Here is a 24,892-nt window from a genome sequence, read left to right on the forward strand (position 1 = left end):
TATGTATGTTGTAAACGCCAAATCTGTACGTTTACGTTTAATTAAATTGTTACTAAGTTTAGAAATGCTTTCATTTTGCGCTCACTTTGTCTTAAATACATTTTCTTCGACAAAATATTGTTATTTGAATTACGAGACTATTTGATTGTTTTGAGCATAATCTGATTTGTTAATCCCCAAATTCAATTTAAACTTCAATAGCGAATCAGGCAGTGGGCGACGTCAGCTAGTTAATTTATGTATTTACATTAAACTGTCATTATAATTTATGTCTTACAAGTTTAGAGTAGCTCTATAAATATTCAGATTATCCTTGTCGTATTAACCGACTTCAAAAAGAAAGGAATTTTTTAATTTCGACTGAATTCACTTTTATAAGGTAGGTGTTAGACCGATTTCTCCGTGAGAATCTGTGTACATATTTGTTGCTTTTTAATAAGTGTTCAGTTTTATGATGGTAGATAAGCTTCAGTTTTAATATTTTTAATGTGTAGGTATTGTAACATAATCTGAAAATTTGACATGCCTAGCCACTTGTATCGGGACAGAATCTCTTATTAAATATGATACAAATTCAAATTTTTTATACGTTATAGAAATCACTATAACATTTGATTTATAAAACTTTTGGCTAGAACATTGTTGCTAGCAGTCGTAACCTAAATTCACCTTAGCGTTACACAATAATAAAACAAATAATCACCAATACCGTACCGTATACGGCCGTTGTCGGCATTCGGGGCCCCAATAAACTTTAAATTTTGAAACATTTGGCCCTACGTAAAGTCCAGATGTTGCTTTGTGGTTCAAATAAAAAATGAGAGCGATTTCATTATTTTAGTTAAAGTTACTAGCGCCAGTAATAGGACTATGGTTTATTGCAAAATCACACCTATACTCAGGCTGAGTTGCACCAACAAACTGACCGTAACTATAACGATAACCGGTGATTTTTGTATGGAGTTTGACAGATTTTTGACGTTTTTTACAGTCAAAGTAACATGGTGCAACTCAGCCTTAATGTCGTACTGTGGTGTTGTAAATAGCTCTCCCGTTTGATTTGAACCACCTCGTATGTACGATGACATAACATTTTAGCTTATGAAAGATATGTCCATTTAATTCTTTCCAATATGTTTTTTAACAACTTTGTATTGGATTTTGCTTCTTTGGCTTCGCCTATTCCCGCCGCGGGGTCGGCTTTCCTTTGCGGTGCAATTCATTCTGTTGGTAAGCGTCGTCAGTCAGTCATAATACATCATGAATCTTTGGACAGTTGTAGTTTGCGGTCTGTTTTTCTTTCTTTTCTGAGTAGTGTGAAAAGGCATAGGTCCTATTGATATTATGGCTTCGAAATATTAAAATCTTCTTTATTGCTCATCTTCTATAACTTGCACCACCCTCAATCCAAGCAAGTTGCGAACTAACTAGAGTTGGCAGCTGCACTCACGTCAATATATTTGGATTTCGGCTACCGTGCCCCAAACAATAGTCGTATAGTTTTAATAATAATAAATTTAATTAGCGCATCCGCACCACCGCGAGGCATTTGACCCGTGTTCATTTAAACTGTTCCGAGTTGAACTGAACTTTTAGGATTAATAATGTCATGACTATTTTTGTTGTTATTTATTAATAACTAGCTGACCCGGCGAACTTCGTACCGCCTTAGCGTAGAGATTTTCTTAATATTTTTTTCCGTAAGAACCATCCTTGGACTTCCACAAACATTTAAAAAAAAGAATTATCGAAATCGGTTCAGCCGTTCACACGTGATGCCGTGACAACGCGAAACGGGTTTCATTTTTATATTTAACTAGCTGACCCGGCGAACTTCGTACCGCCTTAGCGTAGAGATTTTCTTAATATTTTTTTCCGTAAGAACCATCCTTGGACTTCCACAAACATTTAAAAAAAAGAATTATCGAAATCGGTTCAGCCGTTCACACGTGATGCCGTGACAACGCGAAACGGGTTTCATTTTTATATATATAGATAATAGTATGCTAAATTAATAGTTAAACATTCATATTGTGCTACCTATTCATTTAGTGTCAATTTATTACATTTCTAAGTATAGATTTGTTTGTGAACGCAGTTATTGTAGTTAAATAAAGCTTGAGAAAGTAATTTAAAACTTTTTAACGGTGCTATGTATTAACGATTAGGGGTAAATATTTTTACATGAAGTTTTCTTTGAAATGTTGTAAAAGGAACGCTGAAATATTATTGTAATATTAACTTCATTGGTGAGTTCTCATCGCTAATAATTTAATGGAGCGAGCTCTTTTGTACTCGAACAAAGTACTCAGAGACGTTGAAGTTGTTAAGCTTTTAATTGAGAATCAATATTCTTTCTTTTTAATTTATTTATTACTATGATTGCAGTAGGTATTTGTACAATTACAAAAAGCCTACTAAGGCTGGGTTGCACGATCTTACTTTGAATTTAACAAACGTCAAACTGTCAAACTCCGAACATACAAAAAGCACCGGCTATCGTTATAGTTAGGTGGTAAAAATTCAGTCTAACGGTTTAAAAGCAAGTAGAATTAATAAATAAATAAATAATAAATAAATATCCTTGGACATTTTACACTGCGCTTGTAGTCCCAAACTAAGCAAAGCTTGTACTATGGGTACTAGACAACGGATATAAACATACTGAAATACTTTTTTTTTGTAAATACATACTTATTATACATAGAAAACACCCAGTCCAATACAAACAAAATATATGTTCATGCACACACATATTTGTACTGTGTGTGCGGGAATCGAACCCGCTACCTACAGAACAGTAGTCCGTTTTCGAACCACTACACCAAACGCCCTAACGGCCGTCAAATAACGGATAAAATAACGAAGTAGGATTTTCCAATCACAATCATTTTCTCAGTATTTTAAATCCCTATTTCAGTACCGAATTGTCGTCTGTCCTTGCCCGTGTGTATCTCTCGGGTATTACACGTTACAATGCCTTTATTCTAATGGCGCATTATTTTATTGGTTCCCCCAGTAGTTAACAAATTAAGATTTGTTTTGCCAAATGAGGATTTAATGAGAGAGTAAAGTTAAATGGAGGATCACTGTGCTCATTGGAGCAAAAAGGGTAAAGGAATAATTATAATTTACACGGTTTCTTTAGCGGATTGGATTAGGGAAATTAATTTATCGGATTATTATAAATTTGTTGAATTAGATAATTTTGCTCAATTCGTAAAATATAACCAACTCTGATTACTTTGGTTAATACTTTTTATGTTGAGTAAGGTCTCGGATGTCGGAGCCATAATGGCTTCCTACAAATTGTATGAAAGACTTTTCAGTGACCTTTTGATTCAATACCTTTTAAGTTGAGCAAGGTCATGATTGCCGGCACCATAATGGCTTTAATGTATAAAAAGTGACCTTGACCCTACTGTGAACAGGATTGGTTGGCATTAAAAAGTACTTGAAAGTTGCTATTGTCTTGTTGTATAATGCTAGCTGACTAGCAAAAACATATGAATGTACGACAAAGTATTCTTAAATCTTTTTTACAATGCTTTTTTGTGGCCAACGCGGGTTAGGAAATTGTCTTGAAAATGTCTCTCACTCTCTCTGTGGTATCAACGATAGCATGGACTGTTAAACAATCTAGATTTAGGCTAATATATCTAAGGCTTAATTGGTTAACAAAATTGTCTAAACAAACCCCTATTTTTAATCTGCTATAGGTATACTTTAATATTTAATAAGTATTCAACACTTTATTCGGCATTTTTTTAAATGAAGCTGAAAGAAGAATAAAGAATGCACGAAATAATTATTAAAATGTATTTAATTTTACACTACACGAATACATTAAAACGGTGCTTTTGGTTCAATTCGTGCTTAAAACTACGTGAAAGTTAATTGTAATAATCCCCTGTTCCGTGGTCGTAATATTCGTAATTAATCAAAACGTGATAAAATCACACAGATTTATATGAATTTCATTAACTACAAATGTATTTTATATTTAATTCATAATAATGGACGGAATACTATACGAACTTTAATTAGTTTCAATTTAATTTGTAGTTGAAACATAAATAAAAAATCAATATTTTATCTAAGAGAGACAAACAATTTGCAATTTAGAAACATTATTCTTAAAACATTAATTTTGGGTGCTTATTTACTCTGTTCAAAGATGAATTCTCTTGCTACTGGTTACCAGGCCCTAAAGCTCTGTCAACGGACCTGCAGAAGGCCCTTACCATCCTCCCGATTCCTTGCCTGATGAATTTGCTAGCCTTCCTCAGGGCTCTCTTCCCGGGTACATTTTTACCACCATTTGGCTCCACTATCTTGATGAACTTTTTGGATCGGCGGTGGATTTGGATTTCCACTCCCAGGGCTATAGCTAAAACACATATGTAGTATGAAATATACAACCCATGTGACTTGAACGTATATTATTCAAAACAGCTCTACAAAAATACACTTGCTCATAATAATCATTGTCCATCCGAGCACTTATTTTCGACACTTCTTTTGAAGGCTATAACTATTTTCCCATCAGCGTTTTGTAATGTATAAGTTCTGTGGCCACGCATGTATAACTTGTTTGAAAGGTCTAAGAGAGGTGGTGTCACGTCAGAATCATTCAAAAATTTTGTTTTAATAACGGAGATCACTCATTTTCAACCCTCTGGTTATTAATATGAAAATAATTTATTGGCCTAATTTCACTCTTTTTCCAACGAATGTTATCTTGTGAATGATCTTCATCATGATTATTGAGTCTTCGAGGACTTGTAGAAATAAACACAGTTGACAATATACTAGATTTTTTGTTGCAAAGTAACATCTCTTGTAATTTAATAAGATACCGCCATGTTTGGTTTGATGTTTCGTCGTCTCTATATTTTACTCGATGTTGTCAGACTCGGAATCTTTTATTATATATATATTATTTATTATTTATTATTATTAACATTTAATTAAAAACTAACTTCACCAGCAAGTTTAGGGTCCTTGCAATTACGAGGCTGTAAATAAAAGACCAACCTGCCAACAGATGTCCAATCCCGAGCAAGCAGAACGCGCCTCGCAGCATCCTCAACGAAACCGGCTCTAGCGCTTTTGTCGACTCCCCTTGCGTCTGCAATTAAAATTAAGCAGGCTTTTGAGCATTTACAGGGCTTAGGCATAGAAAGAGAATCGCTGTCTACAATGCTTAACGCTAACATAATTTAACCTTGGATTTGCATGACGATTTTCGCCAGCATTTCACGCTGTAGGACCACCACTGCTGAACATAGGCCTCCCTCTGCTTTGTGTCACAAACTATTCACATTAATATTGTGGACATGTTATTCACAATCACATTATTTCGTCAGTAGCTTTATTAATGAAAACATTTCTAGATTTGTTGAACCAGAAAGTATTTTTGAATGCAAATAGGTAGACAGGAAGCTTTACGAAACTAAACAATATTAAAAAAAAATTCAAACGATTATTATTCTTATTACATAACCAAGATAATGTCTACAAGTAACGAGGTAAATAATTTACTTATGAATGTTGCATTTTCAATCTTCATAATTTTGGACGTTTCTACAAAAGATTACGATTCTAGATTGTTACTTAGTCTAAGCCTTCAGGACGACTTGATTCTAGGATAGACTAACGAGTTTTGATGTGGGTAGTATTTTTGAGTAAGTTGGCTGTAATGACATTTGAGATTTTTAAGCACTTCTATTTATTGTAGTTCTATAATATCAATTTCTATTTAAGTATAACACAGAGGTGAGTTTATTTGTCGTGATTATGAAGTTTTTTTCCAGGGAAACTTTTCAGCACTTCATACCATTTTCATTACTTTTTTCAGGTCTTGTAGCTTTGTTACAAAATAACACGTGGAAAGAAGTCTTATCTATCAAATACGAGTATCTATTACGAATATTATAAATCTGAAGTTAATTTGTACAAATTACTAATAATCTATACTTATAATAAATCTGTACATGAAATATATTTTCAAAATAACTATCAGGGGGTGATTAGTGAACGATACTGATGCCAAAAAATTATAATAAAAATAAACTTTTTTAAAAACAAGCTTTTATTCTGAATTTCGAAAGTTTGTATCGCGCATGGAATTTATTCCTCTTTTTCTCTGTTTGCGCTACAAGCTTTCGAAATTCAGAATAAAAGCTTGTTTTTAAAAAAGTTTATTTTTATTATAATTTTATTTTACACTTTTTAGTTATATCTTAATCTCAGGACCCTGGACATTATCTAACACTAAAGTGCTCGAAAAGACAAATCCAACGAACCCAAACTCGATGAGTTTCCGCCGTTTTGTTTAGGAGTTCCTATGGCCACCTCCCGACTCCATCATCAGACCAGCTCAATGGTACCATAATATTGCATTGTCATCGGACTTACACATGTATGCAAAATTTCAGCTCAATANTCCGCCGTTTTGTTTAGGAGTTCCTATGGCCACCTCCCGACTCCATCATCAGACCAGCTCAATGGTACCATAATATTGCATTGTCATCGTACTTACATAAGTATACCAAATTTCAGCTCAATCGGTTGAGGAGAACTGGTCTTAAATTCAGTTGCAAGATTTGTCCCACACATACTAACAAGTGAAGTCAATATAAAGCTTGTAAAAATGCAATCAGTACAATTTTTGTCTGTCTGTATGTTCCTTATAAAAACAAAGACTACTCGACGGCTTTCAACGAAACTTGGTACAATTATTCTTCATACTCCTGGGCAGGTTATAGTATACTTAGGAATTCCCACGGGAACGGGAATTAGCGCGAAAAACCTTTTGTGTGAAAAATCTAAACCGCTTAAGTTAGACGCTTGAAATTTGGCATGCACGTACCTTAGTAAACTTAAAGCTTAGTTACAACAGGATATTGCAAAATTCCCACGGGACCGGGAGTTAGCGGGAAAAAAGGGGGTAAAACGGGATCCACGCGTACGAAAACGCGGGCGGCCGCTAGTCTTTAAAATAAAGTCATGATACCGTTCCGCCTTGCGACGCGGCTGGCGAGTCCCCCGTGATATCATTATTTGGTTTGTCGCTTTCCGTCACCGGCTCTGATCTTCTAGACTGCTCTGGAAGGTTTTTGTACTCGTCTGTCGTCATTTTTGCAAGAATACCAGCTTCGAAGAGGGTCATTACACTGAAAAAGTTCTTATCAGAATGATTAAGTTAAACCAACTCTAAATATAAAATACGCACTCTCTAAACACTTACACGTTGTTGAAGGTTTCCAGATAGGGACATCCTATTTGAAGGGCTATAGCTGAATATCTGGTATACAGCTTTTCACTTAAATGAAAATTGTGGGATCCTGAAAGGAAAATCATGTAAAATTGTTAATAGGACACTGTGAACCTGGTCTATTAATTAATTATGCCGAGTACAGAATACTCCACAAGTCAACAAAGTGCAAAGCAAGCTTACCGAATCCTCCGGTGTTGTAGTCCAGGGTCTCCCTTACAACTCTGTCCCGTTCTAAGGTAAGCTGACCCAGTCTCTTGGTGTCATAGTACAACCATACGACGTCTGCCAGATCCCTAAAGCTGTCGTCTCATCAGCCATGCTAAACGCCCGTATACTTCCATATTCAGAAGTAAGCTTACCAAATCTTTCAGTGTCATAGTACAGCGTCTCTCTTCCCCCCAAGATGGCGACGTGCCGGCGTGTCAGTACCAACCGCACGCCCACCTCTACGCTGCGCACGCGCTGCACGCGCTGACGCCTCATTAGCCGAGCTAGACGCCCGTATACACCTGTTCCGTTCTGTACAATTTAAAAAAAGGTTTCTTTACACGCACATAACACACACACACACACACACATACACAGCTACTTAGTAGTATACTCAGTTACTTTTTTTAGTTTTTTTTAGTCTAAGTAAAAAAAATATTCTAGTCATCTTAAGAGTTTAATAACTGTAAAGTAATTGCCATGTACCGTGTGTCCTCACTATATTTTATCAACATTGTTAACCTGTGTTACATAAGGCTGCAGCGACACAAGCACAGTTTAGTGCAGCAGCCGCTAGATATACAGTGTGTCCGGGCATGTAGTGATCAAACTTTAAGGGCGTAATCTATGGACAATTTTATCGGTGAAAATACTTTAAATTTGGGGCTTGACCCATTTCTCGCATATTTACAAGGATTTAAGTTTTTAATTTTAAGTTTTCACCTCTTCCTTCAAAAACAAGTGATAGCGTGGGTAACTTAACATTAATAAGCAAATATTTTATATCATGCGATAGCCAATAAAATTATCTACTAGTAGAAGTAGAAAACAGACACAAGTTTCATACATTTTAAGGGAGTAAGAATGGATTTAATTAGAAATAAACATGATTTTTTTCATATCTTTTTCAGTTATTTCCCAACACAAGAAAAACCAGGTCGTTAAGGTATGTTTTATTTGCATTGTATTATTAGTATTTGAGCCATTCTACAAAACGAATGTAAATTTATTAGTCTACGTCTATTAGTTTCGACGTAATTGTTGAACAAAGATACCCCTTCCCAGCGGTTTCCATAGCGCACGCGACATGCGAAAATGCACTGCCTGAAAGAATCACACAACCTATTCCGATTACTATGGAAACCGCTGGGAAGGGGTATCTTTGTTCAACAATTACGTCGAAACTAATAGACGTAGACTAATAAATTTACATTCGTTTTGTAGAATAGCTCAAATACTAATAATACAATGCAAATAAAACATACCTTAACGACCTGGTTTTTCTTGTGTTGGGAAATAACTGAAAAAGATGTGAAAAAAATCATGTTTATTTCTAATTAAATCCATTCTTACACCCTTAAAATGTATGAAACTTGTATCTGTTTTCTACTTCTACTAATAGATAATTTTATTGGCTATCGCATGATATAAAATTTTTGCTTATTAATGTTAAACTACCCACGCTATCACTTGTTTTTGAAGGAAGAGGTGAAAACTTAAAATTAAAAACTTAAATCCTTGTAAATATGCGAGAAATGGGTCAAGCCCCAAATTTAAAGTATTTTCACCGATAAAATTGTCCATAGATTACGCCCTTAAAGTTTGATCACTACATGCCCGGACACACTGTATATACAGACTTTAAATTTTTGGCAAATAAAATACTTTTACTTTTACTTTACTTTTAATTCTAACTCGTATATTCTTTAATATAGGTATCATACATTTAGGTAAATTAAAAATTGAGATACCTACTATACCATTTCATGTAAAGAAACAAATCCTGGAGACTGGCATTTATCGCTTTTAAATACTGATCTAGGACCAAACCCTTGGATGTAACCGTGACCTGTAACGACTAGTAACCAAGTAGGTACCAGGAGTGTAGGTTCATGTAACACGATCAAGTGTAATTAAGGGGAATGAAGGGGATATGTGCTAGGGTTAGCCGTGCTGGTGCGAAATCGATTGAGTTCCATAATGTGGCTAAGACTCGACCCAATTTATAATGCTCTTTAGATAACTTAGAAATATCACAGCCTTACCTCCAAGATAGTCAATGAAGAGCTATGCCGTTCCACCACCAGCTCGTACCCGCGGTCCCTCATGGCTTCCTCCAGCGCTTGTAAGGTCCCAATCGGCCTTTCCCTGGCAGGTCTTGCCAACAAGCTGGTGAGGTTCGCCGAGTACATGTCACCGATCACATAAGTAGCCCCAAGGGATACGAGGACAGATACCAGTCGAGCCTTGTGGGTCTTCGATGGTTCTTTGCTGGAAGCTGTGAAAGCAAAGAATGCCTATACGTTCGATTTCGATTCTTAAACGCGATTGCATTGCTACATCCCTACGTAACGTAAAAAACGGTAGACGTAGGTAAATACGTTAATTTAATTAATTGAAGTAAAAATAATATATTATCGAAATGAACAATGTAGTATGTCTATCATTGTATTCTTGCGTATTCTATTGTATCAGGTATTCATTGAAAGGTTATTTAAAATACTTTGAATAAGGCTTTCAATTATTGTTTGATAGTTATTTTAATTGTTATTAGATACAGATTGATATTGTGCTGTGTACTATCCGTAATAAATAAATAAATAAATAAATAAATTGCTTTTACGATATAATAGTCCATTTATGAATGAACCAATTCCACAGAAAATCAATCACGTCACTAAATTACAATGATTAAATAAATTGTTCGAACTATCGTAGGACTAGTCATAGCTTTCGAGCACAGTCAAAAACTTTTCAGGACCAATTTTAAGTGTCTTATTTGTCATCTTTTGGTTTGATTAACCAAAAGATAACACCTACCTAAAAAAAGTTTTATGATTAACTAGCTTTTGACCGCGGCTTCACCCGCGTGAAATGTAGTGTCACAGATCGGCATAAATTATAGCCGATATGTTAATCTGGGTTATAAACAATAATACTGTAAAGTTTCAACAAAATCCGTTCAGTAGTTTTTGCGTGAAAGAGTAACAAAAATCCAGCCATCCAGACCTCCTGACATCCAAACTTTCGCATTTATAATATTAGTAGGATAAAATTTAAAAGCAACTTCAGAGCATTAAAACATTGCGAATCCAGCCGTCATTCCTTTAAATTTCAAAAGGGCCCCATAAAATATAATGTCATTGTTGCAGCTTTGAAAAAGATAAACATCAGACACTCCTTTTAAAAATTAAGCGTTCATTTAGCAGAATTCATTGGCGCGGACAGAGGACCATCGGAAAACAATTAAGTGATTCAAAACTGTCACAGTGTGAGAAGGGTTTGCTTGTTGATTAAAAATTAGATGACAGGTTTTACGGAGTCTCACTCTCCAGGGATGTTTGCAGATCCACCCTTGTTAAGCCTGTATTATATTACGGGCTTTCGGGGTTATAAATACATTATTATTATGTACGCACCCCAAGTTGATGATGTTATAATAACGGTAGTTCCATTGACAGAGGGATGTTTTTGATTTCAAACGGGAAGTTCTTTGAAGTAATTTTGATGTTATTGCTTTCCGTTAATTATTAGAAAGAGATCAAACCAACGGAAATAAAATGCCATTTAATATAGGTACCTGTAGTTAATCGGAAAAATTAATTGATGTGACTTTCATTGATGATTGAAAAAAAAAATACTAATAACAGTATCATTTTTTTAATCAAAGTGTATCATTATCATTTGCCTATAGAAGGACACTAGATATAGGCTTCCCCCCTAAAAAGCCAAAGCTAAAAAGCCACAGCAAAAGCTACAGACAACGGTACATCAAGGTAAATACTGTTACTGTAGCATCTTATGTAGTTGTGATAGAGTCAAGTTTGCAAAAAAAAAGTATATTACGATTTGCTGTCGACTGTACTCAGCGGTCATAGCTAAGACTTAAGCTATGACGGCTGAGTACAGGCAAATCAAACTAAGCATGTAAGAATATTAAATTGTAAGAACAGTTGTATATTGCAACATGAGTGTGTCAATTACATTGCCTCAAGAAGAGTGTAGTGGTGAACCAGCAGCAGTTGTTGAGGAGCCTCAGCTGGTCTCGTTGCCGACGCTGCCATAGCGATGGAGCCGCGATCACCACCCAGAGAGCTGGGCCTGTCACCAGCACTGTGGCGCAGACGAGAGGCCATACCTTGGAAAAGATACGGTAGATACTAATTTGTAATGTGCAACAGTCAACACCAGTCCATTTCTAGAAGTTTGTAGTCTTTATGAAATTCATCATCATCATCATTTCAGCCACAGGACGTCCACTGCTGAACATAGGCCTCCCCCAATGACTTCCACATCGCACGGTTGGTAGCGGCCTGCATCCAGCGCCTTCCTGCTATTTTAAATTAATTCTTAGATCTAACCTAAACTACCAGTTTACTTCTAGTCCGACAAAAAGACGGGGTGTCTTTTATAATAGTACCAGTATAATAGAAGAAGACTTTTATAGAAATGGAAATGAATGAAAAAGTCAGTTGTAGGTAGGTGCCTACTTCAGTCATTGTAAGAAGATCATAGAACTGTATTTACTTTTTGCTAAATTATCTCAAATGATTTTACCCTTTTCAACCCTGTACAGAGCGTAGGTAATCGTTGTCTGGCAACCGTAAACTACCAAACGTCATTCCGAATCTTACCTCCCATCTAAAAGGCCTGATGATGGCAAGAGTCTCGCTCAATTTGGCAGGAGCATGTGTCAGGAAGGCTCCAGAGTCAGCTAGCGTCAGGAACGAGAATTCCACCGCTTGGAGCCTCTCCCACGTCATAGTCACGTCTCCAATGAAGAATTCGGCTTTCTATATTAAAAGTGAGGAACGAACGGAAACAAAAATTGAAAAGGTTCTGCTGTAGATTTTGAACTTTATGGCTGAGTTGCACCATCTTACATTGACTTTATCAAACGTCAAAAATCTATCTCACTCCATACAAAAAGCACCGGTTAATATTAAAGCTACGGTTTAAGTAAGTTGGTGCAACTCAGCCTGTCTATCTTTGGCTAGGCCCATAAACAAAATGTAAACTAATTGGTTATTTTAACTATAGAACAAGAAACTGGGTCTAGTTTAGGTTGTTGTGTTGGTGACTTTACTTACAGTGACGATATTAATTTAGGCTGATTTGCACCACCTAACTTTGACCGTAACTATAACGATAACCGGTGCTTTTTGTATGGAGTTTGACAGATTTTTGACGTTTGTCAAAGCTAAAGTAAGATGGTGCAACCCACCCTTAGTAACGAAAACCTTATTGGTGACTTATCTATGTAACTTGTTGGCAGAAGTTATTTCATTACGGGCAGGTCTCAAAGTTGGAATTCGTGATCCTATTGAATTGGGCGTATAGATTTAATAGTTCTTCTTTTCATGATTATTTAATTGAATGGCCAGACTTTAGTAATATTGGAGAATTCTTAGAAAAATGTCTTTGACTTTCGGCGAGTCAAGTACCTACCTCACTATAAGCCTAGGCGCAGACCACTAACTTTTAGTTGGCCGATAGTTGGGCTCGATTTTAATTTGTACGAAAATCAAATCTGTGTAATGTGCGCACTTCTAAAGCCTGGTACGTGAGCACGTAGAATTTTGTCCAATGACCCCAAGCTACCCATCCTTATCGCTCGCGCGGAATTATATTGCTGTCGCGACTGTGCGACGGGCGCCCGAAGTGAGTGTGCGAGCGCGACAGCAACATAATTACGCATGAGCGATAAGGATGGGTAGCTTGGGGTCATTGGACAAAATTCTACGTGCTCACGGACCAGGCTTTATACCTACATGCCCGTACTGATCAACAGCCCGACCCAACTATCGGCCAACTAAAAGTCGGTGGTCTCCGCCTAGGCTTACATTGAAGAATTATTATTTTGGAAGAGAAATAATAATAATATATTGTATTTCAAGAAAATACAGACGACGGCACGTCAAGCTGAGTCAAGCAACACAATGTGGTCATTACGTACTTGTAATAGGGGCCAGTTTACATAAAGTATACTCTGATGTCGTTTCAGTCTGAAGTTTTTGTGAAAACAGTATTTATCAAGTATTTATAAGACACGTACTCGTTTCCAAAGCAATCCCAGTGTTCCTTTGAATGTGCCATTTCCAGAGATGCTCGAACCTTGGCTTCTGTCTGGAGGATCATAGTACTGATATCTGTAAAAAAAAATACAGACATTAAGGCTTTTTTTTACTTTACACTAGCAAAAAGCATAGCAAAGACATTTGAACAAAAACTTCTTGGGAAGAAATTCGACGTAGAATTTTTCTGAATCTCTTTTAGGGTATAAAATACATTTACCTGAAATTAAGTTTCTTAGAAATGAGTGAAAGTAGCTTATCGTCTCTACCACCAGTTACGTTCACCGACGAATCATTGTTGTATCTCACAAAATGCCATGGAGGTGCCTAGAAGTAAAATAAAGATAAGGTTGGTTTGTTTTTCCCGTCGTTTCCATCATAATTCATGTAGTAGGTACTTTTCTGGATCGATCAAAATTAAGACTGATACCTATTGCACGACTATAGATCGTTCTTCCGGTAATGTTTGAGTGTTACACGCTAAATTATCCATGAGTGCACACCGCACACTACAATAATGACGCTCGGATTGCTCGGATCAAACTTCCCGCACCCCGCGCTTCCCTCGACCAAAAATTGGTGGGGCGCGTCATCGTGGATGAAACGATCTATGAGGACTATAACCGCTCCGCTACACCATCGGGCCATCTTTAGTTTTAGTTCCACCAGTCCATATGTTTTTAGTATGGTTTTTGACTCTACAAATTAATGTCACCAAGATGAGTCAATATTTCTTTGTAAGTCAGTAAATTATTATGGACGAATAAAATACCTGTTGCTGATGCAGTTTCAGTAGACGTTTTTACAGACTTACATGCAATACCGGGACGTCGAACATCCGACCCTTGAAGTCTTGGTAGATTTTCCCCGCTGGCGGCAGCACAGGCGACTTGTAGAGGCGGCCTGACCACCAATTCACCAAGGATAGGTGGTGGAGACGGTCAGGGGTTGCCTGGTTGTAGTATACACGGAACCTTTGAAAATGATGAGAATTGTGGTGATCATCTGACTGATTGACATAGTGATCTATCGACGCACAGCCCAAACCACTGGACGGATCGGGCTGAAATTTGGCATGCAGGTAGATGTTATGACGTAGGCATCCGGTAAGAAAGGATTTTACGAAACTCCACACCTAAGGGAGTAAAACGGGATCCACGCGTACGAAGTCGCGGGCGGCAGCTAGTTGATTATAAAAATATATCATTTTATATTGCTTGGTAGACTATGTTTAGTGCTTATTTTGGCATAATGTTATGTTAGCAGTTGGAAATTTTTGCTTAGATAGCATTATACCTACCTACTCACTTTAATCTCGTATCACGGATATTGTTGAGTAAAAGACCGCACAACATAATGGCCTAAATGTCCACTAGACATTCGAAATAGCTCCAAGATTTCTTAAGTAAAAATAAGCGGCTCTCAGAAACATAAGTAACAATCTCCAAGCTTTGGGCACTTACGAATAAAGCTTCATCAATTCGTATCCAATAAACTGTATTTTTCTTGGCACTCATAAAATATGTTTTGGCCAACTCTCAATCGGCGTTCGGCTCAATCGAATTACAAAGTACGTGATAGTCCAGGCCTTTATATTTTCCGTAACTCTGACATTTGGAGCAAATTTCATTGGCAAAATGAGCCCTTATTAGGACGGGATAAGGTGCACGTGTTTCGTATTTTTGCGAGGTTAGGGTTCTGTCTTTACCGATGTATGTCTAAATGAGAAAACCCTTCGTCCTTCTAGACTTATCTGATGAACCCTCCATTGAGGCTAAAAAGTATTTCAGTTATTGAGGAATGACTGATTCTCGGTGTTGATAAGTTTCCAGAATTTAGTTAATTATATTGTTATCATAATTTGTAAGACAAAAATGAACGTGTTGGGATCGACTCGGAACGGCTACAAGGCTGAGTGAGTATTATTTTCTTGATGTACTTGGAAATTTGTGGAAGGTTTCTAGGAAGAGAAACATTGCTTAAGTTTTCCTGAAACATTTTTAGATCCGGGAAAACTGAACGTCCTTTTTTATGGAATATGGATTTCTGTGGAGACATTTTGACAGCAAACGTGTTGTGCGTTAAATAAATCACAAACAGAAATAATTCTACGAACTGCCGTGGTTTATATTCCATCATCCTATCGTCGTCTTTATACGAGTAAAGAAGAAGGATGATTCTCTCAAGGGTAGGTTTGGTTGTAGAAAATATGATTTAGAATTTAGAAAGATTTTCTACAGAATTATTTTCTATTAATACATTATTTTACTTATGTATAATCATGATCATGTAACAGCAGCAGAATTCGTAGGGCACTTTCCCGGATCGCTCTTGTCTATCTTTTTTTTTGAAGTAGGTTTAAAATCACAAAAGCCGGACTTTGTGCTTCATTTGGCCGGACATTTTACCCTAAAAGCCGGACATGTGACGGCTCATGAGAGTACTATCATCATCGGTTGCCCAACATCCTGATGCGTGCGCTTCATATGAGATTATGTGGCTCGACTTTCACCTGGCGCGGCAACCAAATAAAAAGCCTAAAAGCCGGACAGGCCGGACAAGTCTCTATAAAGTTAAACATGTCCGGCTAAAGCCGGTAGAGCGTTGATAGCTCTGGCCAACGAAAAACTCATCGGTAGGTATATCACAAATCATGATTACCCCTGTTCATTAACCGACGTTTCACAGCCGGGTGACGTTAATATGGGAGGTGTGTTCAATGATGTTTGCTGCCGTAATGACCTACTTACCTGCTGTGAATGATTTCAATACATATTTAATGAGTGGCTGATTACCCCAGTGTGTGGGTTGACGTTTTTGGGGTCCTGATTTATGGGGCGTTTTTAAATTAATGAAGTCACGAGTTAATACTAACTGGATAGATTGTTACATCAAGGGCGAGTTGCACCACCTAACTTTGACCATGACTTTAACGATAACCGGTGATTTTTATGGGGTTTGACAGATTTTTGACGTTTGCCAAAGTTATATTAAGATGGTGCAACCCAGCCTAAGTATGGGGGCAGTATCCCTCTGGATATGGTATGCCTTATATTTCGTTGTTAAGTGTCTCAGTGTCTCAGCGCGATAGACTTCGCGCTTACAAAATCCGATTTGACCCAGACTGCCTTACCCTTAGAAGCTGGATACATCCATGAAGGTATTTTAAACTCATTTACCTACTGCTGCTCTAATGGCCTAGGGCCTATACATTAGTATTACCATTTACTCGAATCTATCCCAAAGCTGCCTAATTCCTCTATCCGCAATATTGCTGTGATCCGCTAATATTGGCATGAATATTAGAAGGTAAACAGTAAATAACAATCTAATTCGGCATCAAAAGCTAACTAATTTACAACGCGTGGACAGAGCTTGTTGGGATTCCCGTAGGTTCGACATGCGATTTGAAATTTTGGGAATTGTGCATACTTATATAAATCTAGTACCGCGAAATCAACATTCTATATGACTTTGCCGGATTTACTTTAAACGGTTTAACACACCGGCGATTAAGTTTAAAATCCAAATGGAAAATGATGCAGATTTTTTATGTAAAAACTCACTTAGGTATTTAATGTCCCAAATGGTCTCAACGAGTACTTTTGCACGTCGCGATCCTAGTTTAGTCAAGCTTTTGTTAGATAAACAACTGTACTAAAACTTAAATATGTTTTACTGACCTTACATAAAAAAGAGGAAGATAAAATTGTTTCAAATTAAGTTACATAATACGAAAAGGTAAAATAACTTCAGATAGAGTCATTCAAAACATACAGTAATGCTAATGTTGAAGTCAGTGACGTGCTGTGATAAGCAAGGCAGTAAATACCTGGCAAACAGTATTGATGAGAATCAGTGATTTGTTTGTAAGTGTTTGTTAACGCCATCTATCGGCGCATCAGCGCACATAATACGTCTGAAGTTGTATACGAGCAAGGAGCCGGGAGGGGAGCGCGGGGCGGCCCGCGTCAACTTCACTCGATTACCAGCAAGAAAACACGAACGAACAACTGTTGTAAATTAATCTGAAAAGTAATCAAAATACACGAATTATTTCTTCAATCAGCGTTATTCATTCAAATTAAACGTCGAAACATTGGTCCTACGAGTCGGACGGAGCCTTGGACTCAAGATATTGCACGGAAGTCGTTGCCCGGCGCGTATCCTGAAACTGAAGCCAAAGACGAGGAACCAGGCCAAGACACATCAATCGGATCAACGGTCAGGTGTTATCCTTCCTTTTCACGTCCCATCCTAATCGATTAGTGCTGAAACAGTGTTATTTTTCAAAATTCCAGCCGTTTGTGGTGTTCGTGACAACTGCAACGTCACAGCCTGCTGTGCGCCGTAAGCGAATAAGGTGATCCTGCAAAAACACTTTCTCATCGGCCGACCGTTGACCGCTCCAGCCTGCGAAGACATCACCGAGGTGCCGAGCAGTCGCCTGGCACGCTACGACCGAGTCGAGCAACTACGGCAACATTTCTGGAGGCGCTGGTCGACAGAATACGTGGCGGAGCTTCAACTAAGAACAAAATGGAAAACGCAGAAGGACGACATAAAACTAGATAGTCTTGTCCTTATCAAAGACGATCATCAATCGCCTCTCAAGTGGTGCCTGGGGAGAATCATACGCGTCTTCCCTGGCAGAGACGGAGTTTCACGAGTCGCTGACATTCGCACCGCGACGGGGACAGTACAGCGGGCCTTTTCAAAGATCTGCCCACTACCACTGCCCACTGCAGCTGAATTGTCGACGCCTGCAATCTCGTCGACGCCTGCAATCTCGTCGACGCCAGCAATCTCGTCGACGCCTGCGATCTCGTCTACGCCTGCGATCTCGTCGAGGCCTGCGGTCTCGTGGACGCCTGCAGCATCATCGGGGAGCCCTTCGATGACACACGCATGACGATTCGATCATCATCATTTTGGAAGCTTGGAGCTTCCAAGGCCGGCGGCATGTTAACGCCATCTATCGGCGCATCAGCGCACATAATACGTCTGAAGTTGTATACGAGCAAGGAGCCGGGAGGGGAGCGCGGGGCGGCCCGCGTCAACTTCACTCGATTACCAGCAAGAAAACACGAACGAACAACTGTTGTAAATTAATCTGAAAAGTAATCAAAATACACGAATTATTTCTTCAATCAGCGTTATTCATTCAAATTAAACGTCGAAACAGTGTTGCGTCACAGTTGCGTGGTCTACCTCGAAAAAAAAAAATCATTTTAATCAATTATAGTGGGTAAAGTTTTTTTATGGCAAAAACTTTCCCTGCGGGCGAATACACGTTTGTTTTCATTTGCCATGAAATGGAATAGAGTTTTTCCTAAATGTTATTTTAAATTTAAATATTTCGACATAATACAAATGGAATATTAGTAAAATTCATCCACTATACAAATTGATATTTAGACTTTTTTACTACCACATGAAATAAATAATAAAAACATACCTAAGTTGAAACAGAAAAATTCATCAGGACATAGTAAATGCAAATAAGTATATAGAAACTTGGCAGCTACCTTCAACATAATGAAAAGTGGGTACCCTTGTTGTTAGGCGTTCCTACTCGTGTATGTAATACAAATATTTGGTTGTTTAGATTAAGTAAACACAATAAAATTATGAAATGTCCACATAGCAACACATACTTCCTACTAATATAATAAATGTGAGGATAAATGAATTCACGCAAATTTACTGAACCGGATTTAAAAAAACCTTACAGTGTTTAATCATCAAAATAACAGAGCACCTACCTATTTAATGATCAAGGAATTAAATGAATGTCACTCTTGTAGCGGAGTTTTAGGCTGACACTGTATAGGTTAGGGCATGTAATATCGGAAGGTTTTCAATTCCGATATTGGATTCCGATATTAGATCTCAATATCGGAATTCCGATATTAATATCGGAATTGAGTTCATGTGCTATAAAAAATAATATTTGGTTATATTGGTAACAATTCTGGATTGTTTACAATAAAATAATGATTTTAATCAAAATCTTTAATTTGGTACAAAACAGCACTTCATAAAATTTAAGTATTTTAAAACCATTTTTACGTTATGGGTATCCATTGCATTTGGTTTTTTATGTGACAAGAGGCAAACGAGCAGACGGATCACCTGATAATGAATGGTTACTGATAATGAGCCTATATGGACTAGCAAATAATTAAATAATTAAAAATAAGGTCGTCGGTCCACCTTGTTGTTATGAGTCCTACGCTGCGCTTTCCGGTACGTGGCCTCCACTTCAGAACCTTGCTGCCTCATCGTCCGTCTGTTTTGCGTACTAAGGCAGAACCGTTGGAAGACCTTATCAGGGCAGCCCTTATTACCCTAGTAGGGCACATAGTACGCAGAACTGACGGTCTATAGTCCAGTAAAATTAATGTTTGAAAGGGAGTTGAGATGTCGTTCTTTATTGACCAAGTACCTATGGCAAATGCTAAAATTGATTTAGAACAAGTTTAAATTAACCATAAATAGTAAAGATATTAAAATATTTGCAGTAGAACAAAAAGTGATGGTGAGAGACATGATAAAATCATTGGTGTTTGCCAATCATGTACTTTGGGCTTTGTGGCAGGTTGTGGCGAGTTGAAACGCTTTGTTTAAAATCTCAATTAAAACTTTTATCTGATTCCGATATTACGATATTGGGTCGCTCAATATCGGAATTGAAATATCGGATCTCGCAGTCCGAGATTCCGATATTACGAGATTCCGATATTCATGCCCTAGTATAGGTTTGCTGTCGACACGACAAGATAAAGAAGAGAATAACAGAGTATAGTGGCTATAATTTATAATGATAAGGTATTTTAAATCCACGCAGCGCACTAGCAGCATAAGACCGGTTGTTGTGAAAATCCATTGAGGTGGGAGGCCTTTATCTGGATGACATAAGATCAAAACAAGAACGAACGAGAAAATCCAAGCAGTCGAAGCTGCGAGAAATTCAAGCTTTTATGTAGTTAAATATAGCTTTACAATCCAGAGGCTGACATTTAAAGCAGATTCCAACAGTAAACCTATGCCATCAATCGCGATCGTCGCCATACAGGTGCAGTATCGTTGCACAAATCACGCCTTTCGGCACAATATCGTTAATTACAGAACCGGTATTGCAGTGGTAAATCAACACTAACGAGCCAAGTTACGGTTTGATGCGGTAATTAATTAATAATGAAATCTGCCCGTTGATAAGTTGAACGATATTGGCAGTTGTCGAGGACTTTTATTAATCAGCGGTTCAATTAAGCAAGTTTTAAATTAATTGGCTTTAAAATATATTTTTTGGAATTTATCCAATGTGATTTTTTAATTGAAACAAGTTCTGTCAATGTATCCAGAGATAAATTGAGATAAAATAATTATTTTATTTTTCCGTTTAAGTGTAGGGCATTTACCGAACTTTCAGTGGCTTTACGCTACCTGGATAACTGGATGCATTATAACCGAAACGTTGTTCTACTAAAAGGTACATCAGTAGGTTACATAATTTCATAGGTTAGGCAAACTTTCGGCGCCTTACTTTGAGCAGAACTGGTAGGTATTGCTCAAATGAAATCAATTTACCTGTGATAAATAGATAGAAATAGAGCTTCAAGATCCTAAAATAGAAAGTAAGCGTCTCGCAGACCACCGATTTTTGTTGGCCAATAGTTGGGTCGGGCTGTTATTATTATGGAGATGTATGAGAGTGTGCACATCACAATGATTTGGTATCGGCCGATTATTCATACAAATCAAAATCGGGCCCAACTATCGGCCAACTAAAAGTCGGCGCTCTGCGCCTAGGTTAAATGTTTTATTTGTTAAGCAAACGTATTTCATGCAAAGTTTAAATTAGTTTTATCAACATAAAATAAATAGAGAAACTCACACGCTTTCTCTCGGGTTAGTGAGGACAGCCACTCGCATAGCCTCCTTAATGGTGTTCAGGAACTTGTCTGAGACGGTCCCGTACGGCCAGTAGAAGATGTACAGGATCGTACGGTGGATTAGGTTGTTATTAGTTAGCTGGCAACAAAATAAACTGTCATTATTGAGGTCATTATCATCATCGTCACTCTCCGTCAGGTGAGATGCAAGCTATGAGCTTCCTAAGAGTGGATAAAAAAGTAGCAGAATATTCAATGAATACCTGCTTACTTGTTGGTAACGACCATCAAGTAATGTTAATAAATAAATATTTTTCTTTCTTATAAATTCAAATAGAAACGATTTAGGACACATTAAGTAATAAATAATAAATATCCTTAAACTTCGTTTACTTATTTTTGAAATTGTCTCAATTTTGATCATTCATGATTGTTTTTGATTGATGCATCCCACTTAACATCAAGATCGATTGTGGTCAAATAACTGCCTTGTAAGGCATAAAAAAAATCTTTTTACATTAAAAAATAGTTTTTCACACTTTGTACCAGAAGAATTAGATTAATTCTTAAAGCTTACCTCTGTCAGGATTTTTTCACATTCAAACGGCTCGCACAAGATCAAACTTGTGCGGTCTTCTGAAATGTCCAATGCTTGCTTCACGAAGCTGTAATACTGTAAATAGTAACATTTGATTTATTAACTTGCACAAGATTCCATCAGTGCTCAGCTCATGATCCGCAATAGGAAAAGTAAAAATGTTAGTTTTTGCCCGTAGAGCGAGGCAGTCGTGTATTTATGTGTTTTGCAAACCTTTAAATTACATTTATTGTGCACACAGATGCGGTGAGGATAAAATATGTTGGCACTCAGTAAGGTATGTCAACATTATACCTAATTATTAAAACAAATAAAAAAGAATTACAAATTCAAGTCGTGGAGCATTGCGTGGGAAATCGAGTAAAGAGCGAGAAAAATAAAACAAAAGAACATCGAAATTCGTAGATGAAAAAGAATGTAATTTTCTTAGTGGCCAGTGTCACGCGGCCACGGAGGCAGTCATCATGTGCGGCCGTAACAATTAAAATAAGAAGGTCTAGCGAAGAGCTATAAAGAAATGTTCCTATGAAGTAGGTCTTCAACTAAAATTATAATTTTTGACAACTCATCTTTGAATCCTTCACTAACTTAAACAGTCGGACGTGATATCAAACACTTTTCAGTCCGCATCAGAACCCTTATCAACAAAACAATAGCTTTAATCAAATTATAAACAATTCAAATTTCAATACTTATTCTGTTAGCTAAATTCTTCGTAAATCATTATTGGTTATCTGATACTTCTAAACAATATAACAAGACAGTTATTGAGAACTCAAAATATGATAATAGTCCACCTTGTCTTTATTTTGTTTCGTTGTGATGTCCAAATTAATAACTTGGATGTTGTGTTCGCTTAGCAGGCACAGCAGTTGGAAAATATCTTGAGATCTGAAAAGAGAAATTTAATTTTTCTCGCTTTGTAATTACAATGTGGAAAAGATCAGTAGGTTGATAGCAACTAAGCGTTGATAGTTCTATGATGGCATTTGAAGCAAGAACTTTCATGGAGTTATTTTATTTAAGTGTGTTCAATTATTCCCTATCTTGAGCATTATTAAAAGTAGATAAGTACAATTGAAATCATGGCAATTATTATATGTATAATATTTTATAAGCCGTGTGGTGACGGCAGAGTAGAATACATTTGTCACCAACCCCTACTCTTCCCGCGGGTGTCGTAAGAGGCGACTTAGGGACTACACATCAAACAGAGAATGGGCAGCAGCGCTCTCTGAAAAACATCAATCTTTTAAACTGCGATCTCCAACCCGCCTGCCAAGCGTGGAGATTATGGCAAAACCCTCCACTATAGTGGAGGAGGCTCATAGTCCATCAGTGGACTGTAAAGGGCTGTTGATTGATGATTTTATATTCTCTTTTACCACCTGAATTCTCTTTATCTTTTCTCTAGTACGTAAACATATTTAATGAAGCAAAAATATCGACTAATAAAGGGCAAAAACTGTGTAACTAATAGTTTAATTACAAGCCTGGAATTTACCACAAAATGTCGTAAGTTAACATAAAATGTAAAATGTCGTTACGACACGCTACTGCATATTTCTTTATTGCGTATAATATTTTCGGAATATTTTTTTGACGCGGCCCCGCTCTTTACGTTTTTTCCGCTGACAAATAAAATGATTTTATATTTCGCAAGACGTTTCTTTTGAAGGCAAAATTAATAAACTAACTATCGCTTGTTCGCAGAAAGGAAATTCGGTAATTTATTTCTGAACTTGCGTTATATTCCTTGTCCTTCTTTCATTGAAATCGCCTTTAGTGTCGAGTGTTTTAATAAACAATTGTTAAATAGTCACGAAATTAAAATAATAAAGCGCTTTCTTGGTTATCAATCGAAATTTAATCCGTCTATTCAGTGGTTTGGTGGTTATTATTTCCTTTTAAACCAGTAATTTTGTGATTATAGAGATTTTTTGGGTTAAATAATATCGTATTTCATACGTTGAACAGTATTCAGAAGTTACTTTACCAAGTTCATCCGTAATAAGATTGTTTAGGTTTACTCTTCTAACTTTACGTTCAGTAAAAACGTAGAAAAGCACCTACGCCATAATATTATATATGAACCTCTAATAAGAATGCCCATCCCAAAATCGGAGGGTTACTTACATAAAACTTTTTTCGCAGCTGAAAATTCTTTGAACAAAGTACCGGCGTATTTTTCTCTATAAACCGAGCGGAGCTTACCTGATTTTAGTAGACTCTCCTCTCACTACGGTTATAGTTTTTGCTGGCAGTCCCTCGGCTATGTCCTTGATAGCCACGGCGAAATCTTTTGGGAGCTTGGTCATAGTTTCCGATATAATATCTTGTATATCGAAAAAGCAGTGAGCGGTGTTCAGAAAAAGGAAAAAAGGTACGAACTTCATTTTGTAACTTTATCTTGGAGATAAACCGCCGGAGAAATTATTGGGAGTACACTTTACTCAGGTGTTCGGAATGAAATTGATAATAGTTTCGGGTCTTGCCAACGTTTATAGAAGACCTTATTAATATTTCTGGAGATACTTAAGGTTATGGTTTGTCAAAGATCATGTAGATAGAAGTATCAATAGGCAGCATGCTTTTAAAGTTCATATTAAGAAACGGCACTCGCAAATTAGATTTAAGCACAGGCATAGAGTTATTAAGACCCATCACAAGCTAATTCTTCAGTCGGGGCCTCATAATTATCAATTCTTTATAAGTTTATATCAATAGCTTTGTTTAAGTACTGTAGAAATCTACTTCTCATTAGTTAACAACAGCAAATATATTTCAACATTTATAAAATAAAAAATGGAGACATCTATGTATATTACAACAG

At 37.0% G+C, this 24,892-nt stretch overlaps 1 protein-coding gene across 1 annotated transcript; it reads right to left on the reverse strand.

Moving 5' to 3' along the window:
• Positions 1-3,809: 3,809 nt before the first annotated feature.
• Ir40a (Ionotropic receptor 40a) lies at positions 3,810-24,511 on the reverse strand. The gene is made up of 15 exons (XM_028302829.1): positions 24,274-24,511; positions 22,857-22,950; positions 22,039-22,134; positions 21,464-21,600; positions 14,378-14,537; positions 13,784-13,890; positions 13,545-13,638; positions 12,124-12,282; positions 11,474-11,627; positions 9,535-9,767; positions 7,642-7,801; positions 7,253-7,349; positions 7,019-7,178; positions 5,038-5,131; positions 3,810-4,390 (listed from the first exon to the last, which is right to left on the reverse strand). Exons 1-15 carry the CDS (start codon positions 24,453-24,455, stop codon positions 4,191-4,193), a joined length of 2,127 nt encoding a protein of 708 aa, XP_028158630.1. The 5' UTR covers positions 24,456-24,511; the 3' UTR covers positions 3,810-4,190.
• Positions 24,512-24,892: the final 381 nt, after the last annotated feature.

Source organism: Ostrinia furnacalis, unplaced genomic scaffold (assembly GCF_004193835.3).
Source record: "Ostrinia furnacalis isolate ACB-3 unplaced genomic scaffold, ASM419383v2 OfSCF1160, whole genome shotgun sequence".
Classification (NCBI taxonomy): Eukaryota; Metazoa; Arthropoda; class Insecta; order Lepidoptera; family Crambidae; genus Ostrinia; species Ostrinia furnacalis.